The sequence below is a fragment of the Leptonychotes weddellii genome, chromosome 3, assembly GCF_054177405.1.
Source record: "Leptonychotes weddellii isolate Sample4059 chromosome 3, ASM5417740v2, whole genome shotgun sequence".
Lineage (NCBI taxonomy): Eukaryota > Metazoa > Chordata > Mammalia > Carnivora > Phocidae > Leptonychotes > Leptonychotes weddellii.
Window position 1 is genome coordinate 71,911,113 of NC_138371.1, and position 15,197 is coordinate 71,926,309.

The 15,197-nt window shown below is 40.6% G+C and overlaps 1 protein-coding gene across 2 annotated transcripts in view; it reads left to right on the plus strand.

Annotated features, from left to right (window-relative positions):
• NMI (N-myc and STAT interactor) overlaps positions 1 to 15,197 on the plus strand; it is an 80,476-nt gene that overhangs the window by 7,987 nt on the left and 57,292 nt on the right. The window contains exon 1 of one of the 2 annotated variants that reach the window (XM_081814456.1): positions 3,555 to 3,686. The exons of the other annotated variant lie outside the window; for it this stretch is intronic. Within the exon in view, the coding sequence (XP_081670582.1) occupies positions 3,681 to 3,686 (6 nt within the window). The 5' untranslated portion in view covers positions 3,555 to 3,680. Of the gene's footprint in view, positions 1 to 3,554; positions 3,687 to 15,197 lie in introns of those variants that run through there. 2 annotated transcript variants of the gene reach the window in all.

Below are 15,197 nucleotides of genomic sequence, written 5' to 3' on the forward strand. Positions count from 1 at the left end.
CCATTTGCCCTCATATTCATTTTTCTCATGCTTTCTTAGTCCCGTCAGTGATATTGGAATCCTTTGAAAATGCCAACTTTCTGGACTCGCCTGGTCTGAAGTTAGCCTAGAATCCCCCGAGGCATCTTTGTGCTGAACATTGAAGGCTTGCTCTCATCTCTCCTGGAAAGAGCAGTTGTGGGGATGTAGTCTGAGGGTACAAAATTCACTGGATGCTCACTGAAGTATGTATAAAATTATTAGGGTTCAGAATCTCTATTTTGGCCCCCCAGCAAATGAGAAATAAGGGAATTATATCCCAACTCACGGATAGGGTTAGAGAGTATCAATTTGGTGCAAAAGAGATACAGTCTAGACCACGTGGGTGTGACTGTGAAGAACACAGGCGTGGTCAGAGAGAAACAGGGTGAATAGATAGTTGGAAGGAGCAAGCCATGGTATTGCTCTGGAAAGTAGAATTATATGAGTATTTTAAGTTTGTGGTTTAGGAAGTAAATATAACTGAACTTGAGCAAGGCTGCAGCAAAACCATCGCGGCTTCCCCATTCTTTGCCTGGTCACGTTTCTCTGACTGTGCCTTCTGCATTTCTTTGAAGTACCCAATTTCCCCTGGCTCTCATTTATCAAAAATTACTCTGAGGAAAGGGTTGGAAATTAATCTTTACTTAGGTCAAATAACTAACAACAAATACCCATCTTTGTTTATTTGCATTTTAATGAAGCTCCAAGTATAGGAAGGTATGAATGTTCGTTTTGTTTTAACATAAACATTTATTTATTATTATTATTTTTTTAAAGATTTTATTTATTTATTTGACGGAGAGAGAGACAGTGAGAGAGGGAACACATGCAGGGGGAGTGGGAGAGGGAGAAGCAGGCTTCCCGCTGAGCAGGGAGCCCAATGCGGGTCTCGATCCCAGGACCCCAGGATCACGACCCGAGCCGAAGGCAGACACCCAACTGACTGAGCCACCAGGGCGCCCCAATTAACGTGAACACTTAATGATTGCTTTGATAGATTAGCCCAATCCAGGTAGAGGACTTCTTTTGTTCTCTCCCAACTCCCCAAAGTACAAATATTTCCCCTTACGTCTGTACAATATTTGGAAACCCTGTCCTCCCTTTCATCAAGCAAATAGAAAGTGCCTAATAGATGTGGTCTCTGGTTTTGAGGGGGTGTTCATTTCTATTGTGGGAGAAAAGAGGAAGGTGAGGTTTTTATATGGAAAAATGCAGTGGGTATGGGTGGGAATCAAGGGGAGGACAAGTGGGAGAAGAGTAGCAAAGGGAGTGTGGTCTATGAACTTACCTTGGAAGTTGCCTAAGATAAGTAGGTACCCCCTGCCCGACTCTCAGTGCACACTATCCAGGGTGTGTCTGGGGAGCAGACAGAAGATACACTTCCTTTCAAGGGCTCAGCAGACTGCCAGTCACATGCTCTACCTTCTTAGTTGAATGCCATGCCACACCTGCCGGCCCCCAGTCTCTTGATCTGCCCATCCCAGGGTGTACAGTGGCTCCTTTTGCACCTGTCAGTTATTGGCTGAAAACCCAGCAGCACTTTTCTTTCCTTTCCTTTCCTTTCCTTTCCTTTCCTTTCCTTTCCCTTCTTTTTTTGCAAAGGCAACTCCCCTTTTGGTAGCTTTTCCACAATGTTCCAATACCCATACATCTAAGCAGCTACTAGATACCTAAAAACATGATGGAGAGAACTTCAGATCTGATTTGAGCTAAGACTGAGCTGAACAAGTTTGAGATCTCCTAAGCCAGCACAGTGGTTTAGTGATGTCACTATTATACAAACTTAAAAAAAATAAGACCATAACGCAGAATTTCAAATATTTGTCAGAGGATGAGAGGAGGCATATTAAATTTTTTTTGATAAGCTTAGTCTCAGCTGACAGGAGGAAGGTATGGAGAAATGTCAGGTGGTTGTGTACTGGGGGAGAAAAGGAAAAGAGGAAAGAGATATTCTAAGAGATCACATACAGATGTGATTATACTTTAAAAAGACTGGATTTGATTAGCAAGACATTGTAGGAAAATGTCATTCTTTGGCCATAGTATGAAAACTAAAACATAAATTATATCATTTTAGGGGCACCTGGGTGGCTCAGTTGGTTAAGCGTCTGTCTTCAGCTCATGTCCTGACCTCAGGGTCCTGGGATAGAGCCCCTTGTTGGGCTCTCTGCTCACTTGGAGTCTGCTTCTCCCTCTCACTCTCCCTCTGTGCTCTCCCTCTTGCTTTCAGATAAATAAATAAAATCTTAAAAAAATATATCATTTTACTGATTATGTTTTGTAATCTTGGAAAGAGAAAAAGCAAGAGGAAGAGAAAAGGGTGGAGCTCAGTGAATTACAAAATATGTTAGTGGAGGACATCTTTACGAACACTTCCAGTAAGGCTATGAAATTACATTACAGGAATGCCTCACTCACTCTAAGATCTCCATATGGTCTAGCGTGGGAATAGGGCAATAACGGAGATTAAGGTCATTACCCTTAGCCTGATTTAAAAGAATTGGAGAGAAATTCTGATGCATGGCATAGAACAAGGTTAAAGAAATAAAATATGGGGGTGCCCGGCTGTCTCAGTTGGTTAAGCGACTGACTCTTGATTTCGGCTCAGGGTCATGAGATCAAGCCCTGTGTTGGGCCTGTGCTGGGCATGGAGCCTGCTTAAGATTCTCTCTCCCCCTCTCCCTCTCCCTCTCCCTCCCTCCTCTGCTCACACATATTCTCTCACCCTTTAAAAAAAAAGAAATAAGGGCGCCTGGGTGGCTCAGTTGGTTAAGCGACTGCCTTCGGCTCAGGTCATGATCCTGGAGTCCCGGGATCGAGTCCCACATCGGGCTCCCGGGCTCCCTGCTCGGCAGGGAGTCTGCTTCTCCCTCTGACCCTCCTCCCTCTCATGCTCTCTGTCTCTCATTCTCTCTCTCGCAAAAAAAAAGAAAAAAAAAATTTTAAAAAAAGAAATAAAATATGTAGAATTCCACTCATTCATTCAATAAATTCTTAAGAATCTTCAAGTGGAAGGCTGCAACTTTTACAGGGCCAGTGAGCAGGATGGGGCCTATGGAGAACAATGAGAAATATATGGAAAAGTGAAAGATTTAACTATTTTATATCAAAAAGCTTTTAGAAAGTGAATATGACACTGAAAGAGACCAGACATTGGATTTCCCGTAGGTATATGGTGTGATAGTGATTAGTAATACCCACTAAGTATTTCTGGCTTTCCACCTTCTGGCAGCATGTAGTCTATGGCTTGCTGGGGTTTGGGGGGATCATGTGATTGTTTCTGGGCCAATAAGATGTGACCAGAAATTATATATGCTATCTCAGAGCCAAACATTTTATTGCTGACGCTCCAGAACTCTTTCCCTCCAGCAAGGAGGAAGACATTTGAGATGGTGGCTGCTCCATCACCTGAATCCCTGATTGATCCCTGATGTTATGTAGCATGAACAAAATATAAACCTTTATTATTTTAAGTCATTGAGATTTGGGGACTGTTCATTACTGTTAGCATAACTTGATCTTTCTTGATTTATAGGAAGAAGTGAGCTTATATGGATATTAAAGCAAAGGATGATTTCAGAAGGTTGGGAGTCTAAGGACATTAAGATGCAAAGATTAAGACAAGAAGGAGAAAGAGAAAGAGAAGAAGAGAAAAGGAGATGGAGGTAATAGTTAATATACTTAATATCCTTCTTCTCCCCCATCCCAGCTCCTTACAAAACACAGTTCCCCAAATCTGCCTATGATCTTCCTTCCAAGGTTATGTACCAGTACTGCCCCATAAGCATTTATTCCTATCAAACCGTTCCCTATACCTCTGGTAAGTCTTGGAAATGCTGCCTCCTTCTCCCTATCTCAGTGTCTCCCCTGACTCTTAGTAAGACAATTACAGAACTCAGTGTTGGAAACTTAAAGATCACCTAGTTTGAATTTTACCTGTGTTGTGAATCCTTGCTATGCTGCCCTTCTTTTGTTGACCTGAAATCTTTCAGTTGAACTTTGACTCATTCTGGGACACAGAATAAATCTTAACTACATCTGCTTTCAGGAAAAATGACCATGATCTATAAAGCTGGAACAAAGAAACAAGCACACATATTTGAAAACAACTTTAAATATGCTTACCTAAAAATTTGCTTTTTAGATATATATTTTTAAATAGGTTCAGAAATACTAAGTTCAGAGATGCTTGGGTGGTTCAGTTGGTTAAGCATCTGACTTCAGCTCAGGTCATGATCTCAGGATCCTGAGATTGAGCCCCGAGTCGGGCTCTGTGCTCAGTGGGGAGTCTGCTTGTCCCTCTCCCTCTCCCTCTGCTCCTCCCCACCACCCATGCTCTGTCTCTCTCTCTCAAATAAACAAATAAAATCTTAAAAAAATTATTAAGTTCAGAGTGATCCTATCTTGATAAAGGAGGGATATGTTATAAATATATACGAAAGTCCAGAAGGATATACATACAAATACCAAATATCTGTGCATGATTGAGTTATGGGTACTTTCTAATTTCTTCTTTTTGTTTTGTATTTTATATATTTTTATTTAATATATATATCATTTGTGGAATGAATGAAAAAAGTTATGATTCTAATACACATATCTAAAGGCATTAATTCGATTGACATGGCAATGAGACTGTTAAAGAATAAAAAAAAAAAATCATGACCAGAACAGAATATTAACATTTTACAAGTACCTAAGAAAACTGAGTATTGTGTATCTTACCAGGTCAATGGGGCATAGGATTAACCGTCTTTCCAAGGAAAATGAGATTAGTGATAACGGGATCAAAGTTAAAGCCAAACCATACTTCATAAATTTATGCTGAGGTTACCTGGCATACCTGGTTGCTTTTGGATAACTTTCCAGGGCACTTGCTATAGATAATCAATCTTGACCTTAACCTCCACATAAATATTTAATTTTTTACAGATATTTACGAGGGCATGATTGATTTATGTTAAGTATTATGTTGTATACTAGGTGGGGATATAAAGATTAATAAACCATGATCTCAAAGAGTTCACAATTTCCTATTTGGAAAGTTATCAAACGGGCTTGATTCTTCACCTGGAAGTTTTTGAACGGAGTTTAGTTAAAGGTATACTACCCCTGTTGTCTTTCCACATCCTCTGACACAGTGAAGGGAGGATCTCCCAGGAAGATTAGTGGTCTTAGCATCTTCAGTACTGATCACACTGGCAAGAGTATCTGCTGCCCGCTGTCACCAAGACTGGTGGCTCTGTTCATTAAGTACCAGGTGTAATTAGTCAGGTGAGTGCATCCTTCTTCAAAAAGATGCTCTATATCATCAGGGACAGCTTCACTTTTGAAGGAGGAAATAATTTCCTCCTTCTCTGCCTTTATGTTCTGCTCAGTTGCTATGGGCAAAGTCTCTGTGTCTTCTTCCACTCGTCATTCCTTCTTTTAGTACGACAGGTGGGGCTAAAGGAAGGAGAGGAATCCAGCATATGTTCCAGATGTTCTTTTACCACAGTTAGCAAGCACCACTAGTGAGAGAAGTCCAAGGCTTCCTCCTTGATTCCTCTCTTTCTCTCACCAATTTCACCCAATCCACTTCCATGTGGCAGAGATTGTTGGTTGATTACCAAACCAGGTTCCCTTTCTTCCTGGGCACAATCATAGACTACATTTCTCTGCCCCCTTGGCAGTTAGGTGCATGCAGTATGTGGCTAAGTTCTAGTTAACAGAGTGTGGGTTAATTTGATGTGTTCCAGTTTCAGACCAGACCCATAGAAATCTCCAGCAAATGCTCACTCGTTTGCATCTAATGAGTAAATGAGAACTTCTGTGGCCCTAGAGGGCAGTATAGTCGAAAGGTAGAAGGAGCCTCATTCTCTATGTGACCAGATAGAGAGAAATACTCCAGTCAGGAATACCAAACCAAATTCTACTGTGGTAAGCCACAGAGATTGGGATTTACTTGTTATCCTAACTTATATAATATCATAATATTGTATTAGATGTGCCTATTTCTATCTGTAATGCTTCCACCCTCGTCCATGACCTCATAATCTCTTGCATGGACTATTACAAAAACTCCTTCCACTCTTGCTCCCTTACAAGTCATTCTCTGCATGGCAGCCTGAGTGATTCTTAAAAAGCATACATCAGAACTTGTAATTCCCCTGCTTACAAACCTATTTCCTGTGGCACTGAAAATAACATCAGTCTCCTGATGTTGGTTTCTAACCCCACCCTGGTTCTCATCCACATCTGCAACCTCCCCCACCCTGCTGGAACTTGAACATGCCAAGCTCATTCCCACTGGAGGGATTTTGCAGTTACTCTTTCCTTTTTCTGGAATGACCTTTCCCTTCATCTTTTTTCTTGTATTCAAATTACTACCCTCTTAGTGAGGCCTTTGTTGTTCAATCTAAAGTAACCTATCACTTTTTTGGTGTACGATCCTATTTTTTAAAGGTAAAGTTTATTGAGATATAATTTACATATGGCGAGTCACCCATTATAAGGTATACCATTCTATGAATTCTGACAAATGCATACAACTGTCTAAGTACCACAATCAAGATATAGAGCATTTCCATGACCCAAAAAAGTGCCCTCCATGCTATCCTATTTTGAGTCTCTGCATTAAATTTATTGCAATCTAACATTCCTTCTTGTTTATGTATTAATTTATAATTTCACTCATTTGTTTTGAATATAGGCCCACAAAAGCAGGGACCTTACCTCCTGTTTACCTCCATATCCACAGTGCCAGGAATCATACCTGATATGTCATAGACTCTGAACAAATACTTGTGGAAGGAAAGAAGGAAGGAAAGACCTCTTTGAGTCATTATATTTTCACACGTCCCATGAGAAATGGTAATACCACCCCCTTAAGCGTACGCATGAGGACCACAGGAGATGTGGACCATAGTAGCCCCTACCTTATGCTGGCATTTAGTAGTGTTCAGTACATAGATTTCCTGCTGCATTTGAAGTCAGTTCATCAGTCTTCCTTGGCCTACTTGACACTTTCAATAGGACTGGTCTTCTTCTTTTTCCCTTTGCTATTTTCCTCTGTGGTGCCATCCTCCACTGGTCCAGGGCTTCTCTCTCACTAGTGTCGACTCTTCAGGTCAGGGTGGTCACTGACCTCCCTTAGCAGCTTCCATACTAGCAGGAGAGAGAAGCTTCCAGGTTTCTTTTTGTTCTGGCCAGTGACTGCATGTGTTTCTTTCACAAGATCCATACTATACACAGAGCAAAATAAAAGATTGTCTGTTGTCCCCTGTCTTTACGGCTCCAGTGACTCAACAAACCAAGTGGCTCCCCTTGCTATGAGGTTCTGGGGTTCTTGAAAGGATTTACTCCCCTCTCTAAGCCCCCTTCAGTGCTTCACCTTGGCCCAAACCTCAAGGAAGTCAGCCCCCTACGTGTCCTGGCATCCTTTTCTGAGGGACCACTGCCCACAATGATGTTCGTTTAGTTTTAGGTTGCAGTTGTTAGATTTCTTATCACATTCAAGTGAAAACACTTTGTCACTATTCTCTAGGTCGCTTCACAAGGGGACTTTTTTTTTTTTAAGATTTTATTTATTTATTTGACAGAGAGATAGAGAGCACAAGTAGGCAGAGCGGCAGGCAGAGGGAGAGGGAGAAGCAAGCTCTTGATGCGGGGCTCAATCCCAGGACCCTGGGATCATGACATGAGCCGAAAGCAGCTGCTTAACCGACTGAGCCACCCAGGCACCCCACAAGGGGACTTTATCTGCATACACTGGAGACCTTTGTTTTAATGCTTCTTAACCAATTAATGGTGGGGACAAAGTCCAGAGCACAGACCTTTTGCTGTAAGTAAAGCAGAGAGATCTTAGAAAATGTACAGCATCTTACCAGGATGCTCACTCTAGCATTGTGTATAAGAAGAAAATTGGAAGCAACCATGATGTCAATAGAGAAAGGAATGATTAAATAACTAGTGGTTTGGCCATATCCTGAGGAATATTGGGAAACAGTGTAAAGGATGAGAAGGAAGAATTCCAAGATTCATGAGGGACATTTTTTTTTATCAGTACTATTCGAATATTTACATGACAGTGTAGTTATTGAGTAATTAAGATTAACCTAGAAATTAAAAAAAACAAATTTATTGGATCTGTTACCTAATTTGAAACCTGGCAGAGAGCTCAGGGAGCCTCTTTCTAGCACCCTTATGTAGAGAGTACATTCTCAATGTAGAAATGTAGGCCTACGGACATTAAACTGTTTTGACTTGTCAAAGTCATATTTATCAGAATCTGGACTAAGACCCAAGTTTGTTGATTCTTGCTCACACATCATTAATAAAGTCAATGTATTATCTTCTGGGGAGGGGAAATGGTTTTTTGTTTTGTTTTGTTTTTTGTTTTTTCTGAAAGCCTTTATACCTATCTAATACCCTGTCACTGCATAGCCAACACTCCGAGATATTGATGGCCTTAGGGACCAAGGAGAGGCTGGCACATATTTCATGCTTGAAAAGGAAGATAATATTGCATATAATAGGATGAGACATGGTAGCTAATCACAATAAACGCACTACCAGTCTGATTCTTTAAAAAAAGAATTATCTTTAAACAGTATTTGGATGAGAGAATGTTGTTAGGGTCGAAATGTTCCAAGCAAAGAGAAGCATACACGTGGAAGTTCAGAAACTGAAACAGCTGATTCCTTTGGAGAACAGCAAGTTCTTTAGTACAGCTGGTGAAGGAAGCCTACTAGGATGGGGAAGTGGTCAAGAAGAGGTTTGGAATGTTATTCTGGAAGCTAGAGGACAATTCTTAAGGGCCCAGAAACTATCTACACCATTTCTTTTCTTAATTACCTCAACCCCCAAGACTCTTCAGGATTCCCCTTGTTTGTAAACTTCTGTGACTCCTTAGACCAGTTAAGTGCATTTATTTGAGAGATTTAAGAACTACAGTCTGTTTTAAAGGAAGAGACTTTTTAATTCAATGACAAAGTGTGTGTATGTGTGTGTATTACCACATATTAGGTATATCTTGCCATCAGGTGTTATTGGGAGAATAAACAAATTAAAATAAATACACACGAGGACACAAACATATAAATAGTTTTAAAATAATTGTTTACCCATGCTTCAATAGCACATCGGTATCCAACGCATACATTAGATTTAAAAGTCTCCCCCGTAGAAACAGATTATAGCCCTTAAATTTCTTCTGTGTAGAAATTCCACAGCTGCAACAAAAGAAAAGATTCAGAAAGAATATATTCATAGAAGGACTAAAACCACGAAAAATGCCATCATTAAGCAGAAATTTTGAAAAATTCCAAAGAGAAACAGATGTGGTTAGCTGAGTAGAGAAAAATGCATATGTAGGAAAGTATTTCTATTAAAGGTGGGATTAGTTCCAGGATTGCTCGGAATGCATAGCAATGGCTATAACAAATAGAAAGGGTCCCTCCAGAAATCATCAGTGTGATTGGGGAAGCATCCAGAATGCTCACCCAAGTCAGCCCTGCCTGGCAAGGAGAAGACAGCAGAACTGTTCCCACCTAGCTAGAGCACTGAGGGTGAGCACTTGGCCAGGGGAAGGGCAATCCCCTGGGTGGCTTTTTACCCTCAGAAGGGAAAGGAACTGGTATTTACAGAAGATAAGCTACTGTGATACCTCAGTATGCATCAGGTTCTACCCCTTCCCAGCAATAACTGGTGCAGACTTGTTGAACAGAAGCAGAAGTCTCAGACAGGCAAAAATGGGATCTCAGAGACACAGATGAGCTAAAAACCAAAGATTACCAACCATTAAGGTAAAAATCACAACCAGGAAATAGAAGCACCGAACTCAACTAACAAAACTAACATCTGAGAAAACCAAATTTATAGAGATAAGAATGGATTATAATCATCAAACAAGAACAGAATATTATAGAAGAGAACCAGTGAATGATGATGATAATGATACAAATGATCATTGAAATAAAAACTCAGTAGATGAGCTGAATAGCAGAATGGACACAAGTGAAGACTGACTAAGGGCTGGAAGGTTGAAAAGAGAAATTATCTCAGAGCCCAATGCAAAAGGACAGAAATATGAAGTACAAGGAATGTTGAGGCACACTTCCTTAGCTAGATCCTAAAACAATGAGGTTGAATATATTCTTGTGTGTTTATTAATCATGTGTATTTCTAGTTCTGGAACTTCCTTGTTTATGCTAGGCTGAACCACTAGAGCTGGTCAAGTTTTAACCATTGACAAGAATGGTGACTAAGACTTGGCTGAGGTTACCTTTGCACAAGGTCAAGGACACAACATTGCAGGCATGCTTCTTTCCAGTGCTCCTCATAATTATGGAAACATGTCCAAGGTTTAGTAATCTGGGCTACCTGTAAGAATGTGGAATTCCTCAGATCAGGATATCCCAGTTTGTGGGCCTTTATGCTTTGGGAGGAGGAAATAAAGGTCAGAAATGTCAGCACTCATGTATTCATCTTATAATCATAAAAGGGATTTCAAATATCACAGTGATACATGTTTCATTTTTGCTGTGCCCTTGGACCCACTCAGAGCTTCAGTGCTAGAGACCTGCACATTGCTTTTCATATAACCTTTGCTGTTTTTCATTTGATATTGATATTTGCCTTTTCTAAACATACCACATATGTCTATGTTTCCCTTCCCTCCACCAGAAAAAAACCTATTTATTATTCAAAATTTTACTCCCTCTCTCGTCATGAAACTTTCCTTTATCCTGCCCAGGTAGAATTAATTTCTCTTAGACTTTCTTTCTTTTTTTAAAAAATAAGACTTTATTTATTTATTTGTCAGAGAGAGAGAGCGCACAAGCAGGGAGAGCTGCAGGCAGAGGGAGAAGCAGGCTCCCCCCTGAGCAAGGAGCCCAGTGTGGAACTCAATTCCGGGGTCCTGGGATCATGACCTGAGCCAAAGGAGGCGTTTAACCAACTGAGCCACCCAGACATCCCTCTTTATTATTTTTTTAATTTATTTTTTAATTTTTATTTTATTTTTTTTAAAGATTTTATTTATTTATTTGACAGAGAGAGACACAGCGAGAGAGGGAACACAAGGAGGGGGAGTGGGAGAGGAAGAAGCAGGCTTTCTGCAGAGCAGGGAGCCTGATGCGGGGCTCGATCCCAGGACGCTGGGATCATGACCTGAGCCGAAGGCAGACGCTTAACCGACTGAGCCACCCAGGCGCCCCTTTATTATTATTTTTAAAGTTCATTTATTTTTTTAGTAATCCTTATACCCAACATGGGGCTCGAAGTCACAACCCCAAGACCAAGAGTCACATGCTCTTCCGACCGAGCCAGCCAGGCGCCCCCTCAGACTTTCTTTTACAAAAGTTCATTCTTATGATAACAACATTTTATGAATCAAAAATGAATTCAGGACATATCATTGACACGTTAAGGTTTGATGAGCAAATGAGTACACATATTCTTTGAAAACAACCCTGTTCTGGAAAAGTTCTGCACAAACAGAACAGTTATTCCATTGAATTCATAGGTGTGGCTTGAAAAATAGCACCTTCGGGGCGCCTGGATGGCTCAGTCGTTAAGTGTCTGCCTTCTGCTCAGGTCGTGATCCCAGGATCCTGGGATCGAGCCCCACATCAGGCTCCCTGTTCGGCCAGAGGCCTGCTTCTCCCTCTCCCACGCCCCCTGCTTGTGTTCCCTCTCTCACTGTGTCTCTGTCAAATAAATAAATAAAATCTTAAAAAAGAAAGACAGAAAGAAAGAAAAATAGCACTTTCAACCTGAGAAGCATACCAATCATAATAATAATGATAATTTGTAAGAATGAGATGGTATGATACTGGGAAGAAAATAGATCTGAAGTCAGATAAGCATGTTGCTTTATCTCACTGAACTTCAATTTACTTGTCTGTAAAATGTGGGTAAATATGCTCTTTGCAGGATTCTTTTTTTTTTTTAAATATTTTATTTATTTATTTATTTGACAGAGAGAGCACAAGCAGGGGCGGGGTGGAGAGGGAGAAGCAGGCTCCCCGCTGAGCAGGGAGCCCGATGTAGGACTCGATCCCAGGACCCTGGGATCATGACCTGAGCTGAAGGCAGATGCTTAACCATCTGAGCCACCCAGATGCCCATCTTTGCAGGATTCTTGTGAGGTTTAAGTGCACTAACATATGAGAATGGCTTCCAGTATCAGGTATGCAACCCACACACAATGATGCTAATTCCCTTACTGCTTTATAGCACATTTTCCAAAGAAGTTCTCATTGAGTGTTACATCGGAGTATCATAATCCAGATAGCATTCTTAATTTGGAAAATTAGTTATGGTCCAGCACAACTAGTCCCTGAATATTTTACTTACAAAGTAGAGTAAAACATGAATCTATATTTTATTTTATTACTATTTTTTTAAAGGTTTTATTTATTTAGGGTGTCTAGGTGGCTCAGTCAGTTAAACATCTGCCTTCGGCTCAGGTCATGACCCCGGGGTCCTGGATAGAGCCCCGCATCGGGCTCCCTGCTCAGCGGGAAGCCTGCTTCTCCCTCTCCCTATGCCCCTCTCTCCCTGCTCATGCTCTCTTTCTCTCTCTCTCTCTCTCGCTCTCACTCTGTCTCTCTCTCAAATAAATAAAATCTAAACAAAAATATTTTATTTATTTATTTGAGAGAGAGAGAGAGAGCCAGAAAGGAGGGTGGGCACAGGGAGAGGGGAAGTAGACTCCCCGCCGAGCGCAGAGCACCATTGGCTTTGATCTTACAACCCCAGAGACCATGACCTAAGCTGAAATCAAGGCAGATGCCCAACGGACTGAACCACCCAGGTGCCCCTGAATTTGTATTTTGAAAGGTCTTCCATTTAAGTTTTCATTATCCTTACATCTCTCTCCTCACCCAAAGAGCAGGGTGGAGATGGCAGCAGGATTGCAGACCAACTGGCAACTGAACAACTGCAAATTCTTTCTCCCTCCCTCTCTCCCACTGTCCCACTGTCCCACTCTCTCTGCTTCCTTCCTTTTCTTCTTCCTCAGCCTTCCCTTCTTCTCTTCTCCTTGTTCTCTTCTCTTTCTCTCTCTGTCTCTGTCTCTCCCTGGCTGTCTCTCTCATACACACACACACACACACACACACACAGCTTGGGAAATAAAGAGAAAGAAGCCATTCCAAGAGACAGTAATGCATTTAGCAACTCTCCATGTGGATTTTCCTCTCTTTCTTTCCCTTCCTGGGTTTTTGTCCTTCCTAGCAAGACAGAGAAATGTGCATGGCAGGATGTGAGGGGAGGGAGTGTCCTGTAGGGCACGCTACTCCGACCACTAGCCGGTCCCCTCTCTGTCAGAGATTCCCTAAAAGAGAAGAGATGGAGGGATGGAAGAAGAGGCTTTTGAAGGAAAGGGAAAATCACAGTAACCAGGGAGAGGAAGAAAGGAGGCTCAGAATGCCAGCAGACATCTGCTGTTCCTTTTCCTTATACCTAATACTTTTAGGTATAAGGAATAATTTCCTTATTCCTAATACCACTTACTGCCAACTGCTACCTGCTGCATTCACATCTTGCTGTTTTGTTTTTGTTTTTGTTTTTAATCCCAAATTCTCATTTCTGTCACTCTTCTGGTGTGCTTGCAGATGAATGGTTACAGAAGTTCATTTGTAAAAGTGGCAAATATTACTCCTTTATTAAAATTAATTTTTCTCAAAATAGTTAATATAGTTATTATAAAGGAAATAGGATTATTTTATTCTTTAATACTTAATATAATTATAAGTGGTAGTTTGGCATCCTAGGCTACTTGCCACTGACCACCTCATACCCATTCTCCCACTCCTTGCTAACTTGGCTGTCCTTTTGCTTGAAATAAATTCTACTTTATATTCCTAAATATTTGTCTCTGTGTCAGCCTTGTTGCTTTTTCTTCTTCTTCTCATTCGTTTTTGTTTGTTTGTTTGCCAGACTGGGGTTTTTTTGATGGCTATGGGGAGGGAGTGCTATAGGTGGGCAATTGCTTAACTTTTCTCTACATTATGATTTTCAAAGCAATGTTCACCTACCTAACTAAAAACCAGATGATTTTCTCCTCTTGTTGTCCATTGCAAGTGATGAGACTTTGTCTTCCAGACACTATTTCTCACCTCTCCAGCTATATCAGAGGTTTCACTGTTAATGAAAATGCTTTGCTTTAACATGTCTCTGTTTTTGTGTAGTGATTCAGAAGAGGTGTGACTATTACTGGAATTGTTCACGCTGCCATGTGAAGTGTTGTTACTTCCAAATCTTATCCAAGTGCCATCTCTTTTGTGAAGTGATCTTTGCTTCTCTTGAACAATTAATCACTTGAATTATTTCTGCTTTTGTGTTGCCATAGCGCACACGGACACATCTCTACTATACAGTGTGGTATCCTTATACTTACCTGTGTCTTCCATGTAAACTGTGATAGGTAGGAATGTTTTAAGAACTTCTAATCCATACTGCCAGCTTCTCTGAAAAGGTTTGCACTAATATGCACACCATCTTCCATATGAGTTCCATTTTTCCTCTAGTCCAACAAATACTGGGAAGCATAATTTTTTGAATCTTTGCTAATTGAGTAGACCAAAATTGGCATCTCATTATTATTTAAATTTACATCACATTGATTACTTTTGAGATGAAACATTGAACAATATATTTTGTATAGTAGTGACTATTTGTGTTTTGAACTAAATTATATTTTAAGGTCGATCCAGTTCTCTTATTTTATTATGATGTGCCCCACCCTCTTATCCCATCCTATTCAGTACTTCTGGGGATTAAGGTGCTTACTTTGTAGAACATTGAGCTATGGCAATCTGACTAAATTACCTTGTGGGAAGATACTATCAATGCCATGTTTTCCTGGAAAATGGTAGCGCGGAATCAATTCTTTTTTTTGTTTGTTTGTGTTTGTGTGTGTGTGTGTGTGTATGTGGTTTTGTTTTGTTTTGTTGTTTTGTTGTTTTTTGTTTTTTTTTTTTTCTCCTTGGAACCTTCTTTTATTGTCTTCCTCCATTCAAACACCAGTTCTCCCAGTGGGGCCTTCTCTGACCCAGGTCATATCCCCTTAACAGCATATAAGGGTCCTCAGCTTAGCTGAGGGATAACCACTGTTGAAGTAGATGTGTTTATTTCTTTTTTTTTTTTTTTTATTCTTATGTTAATCCCCATACATTACATCATTAGTT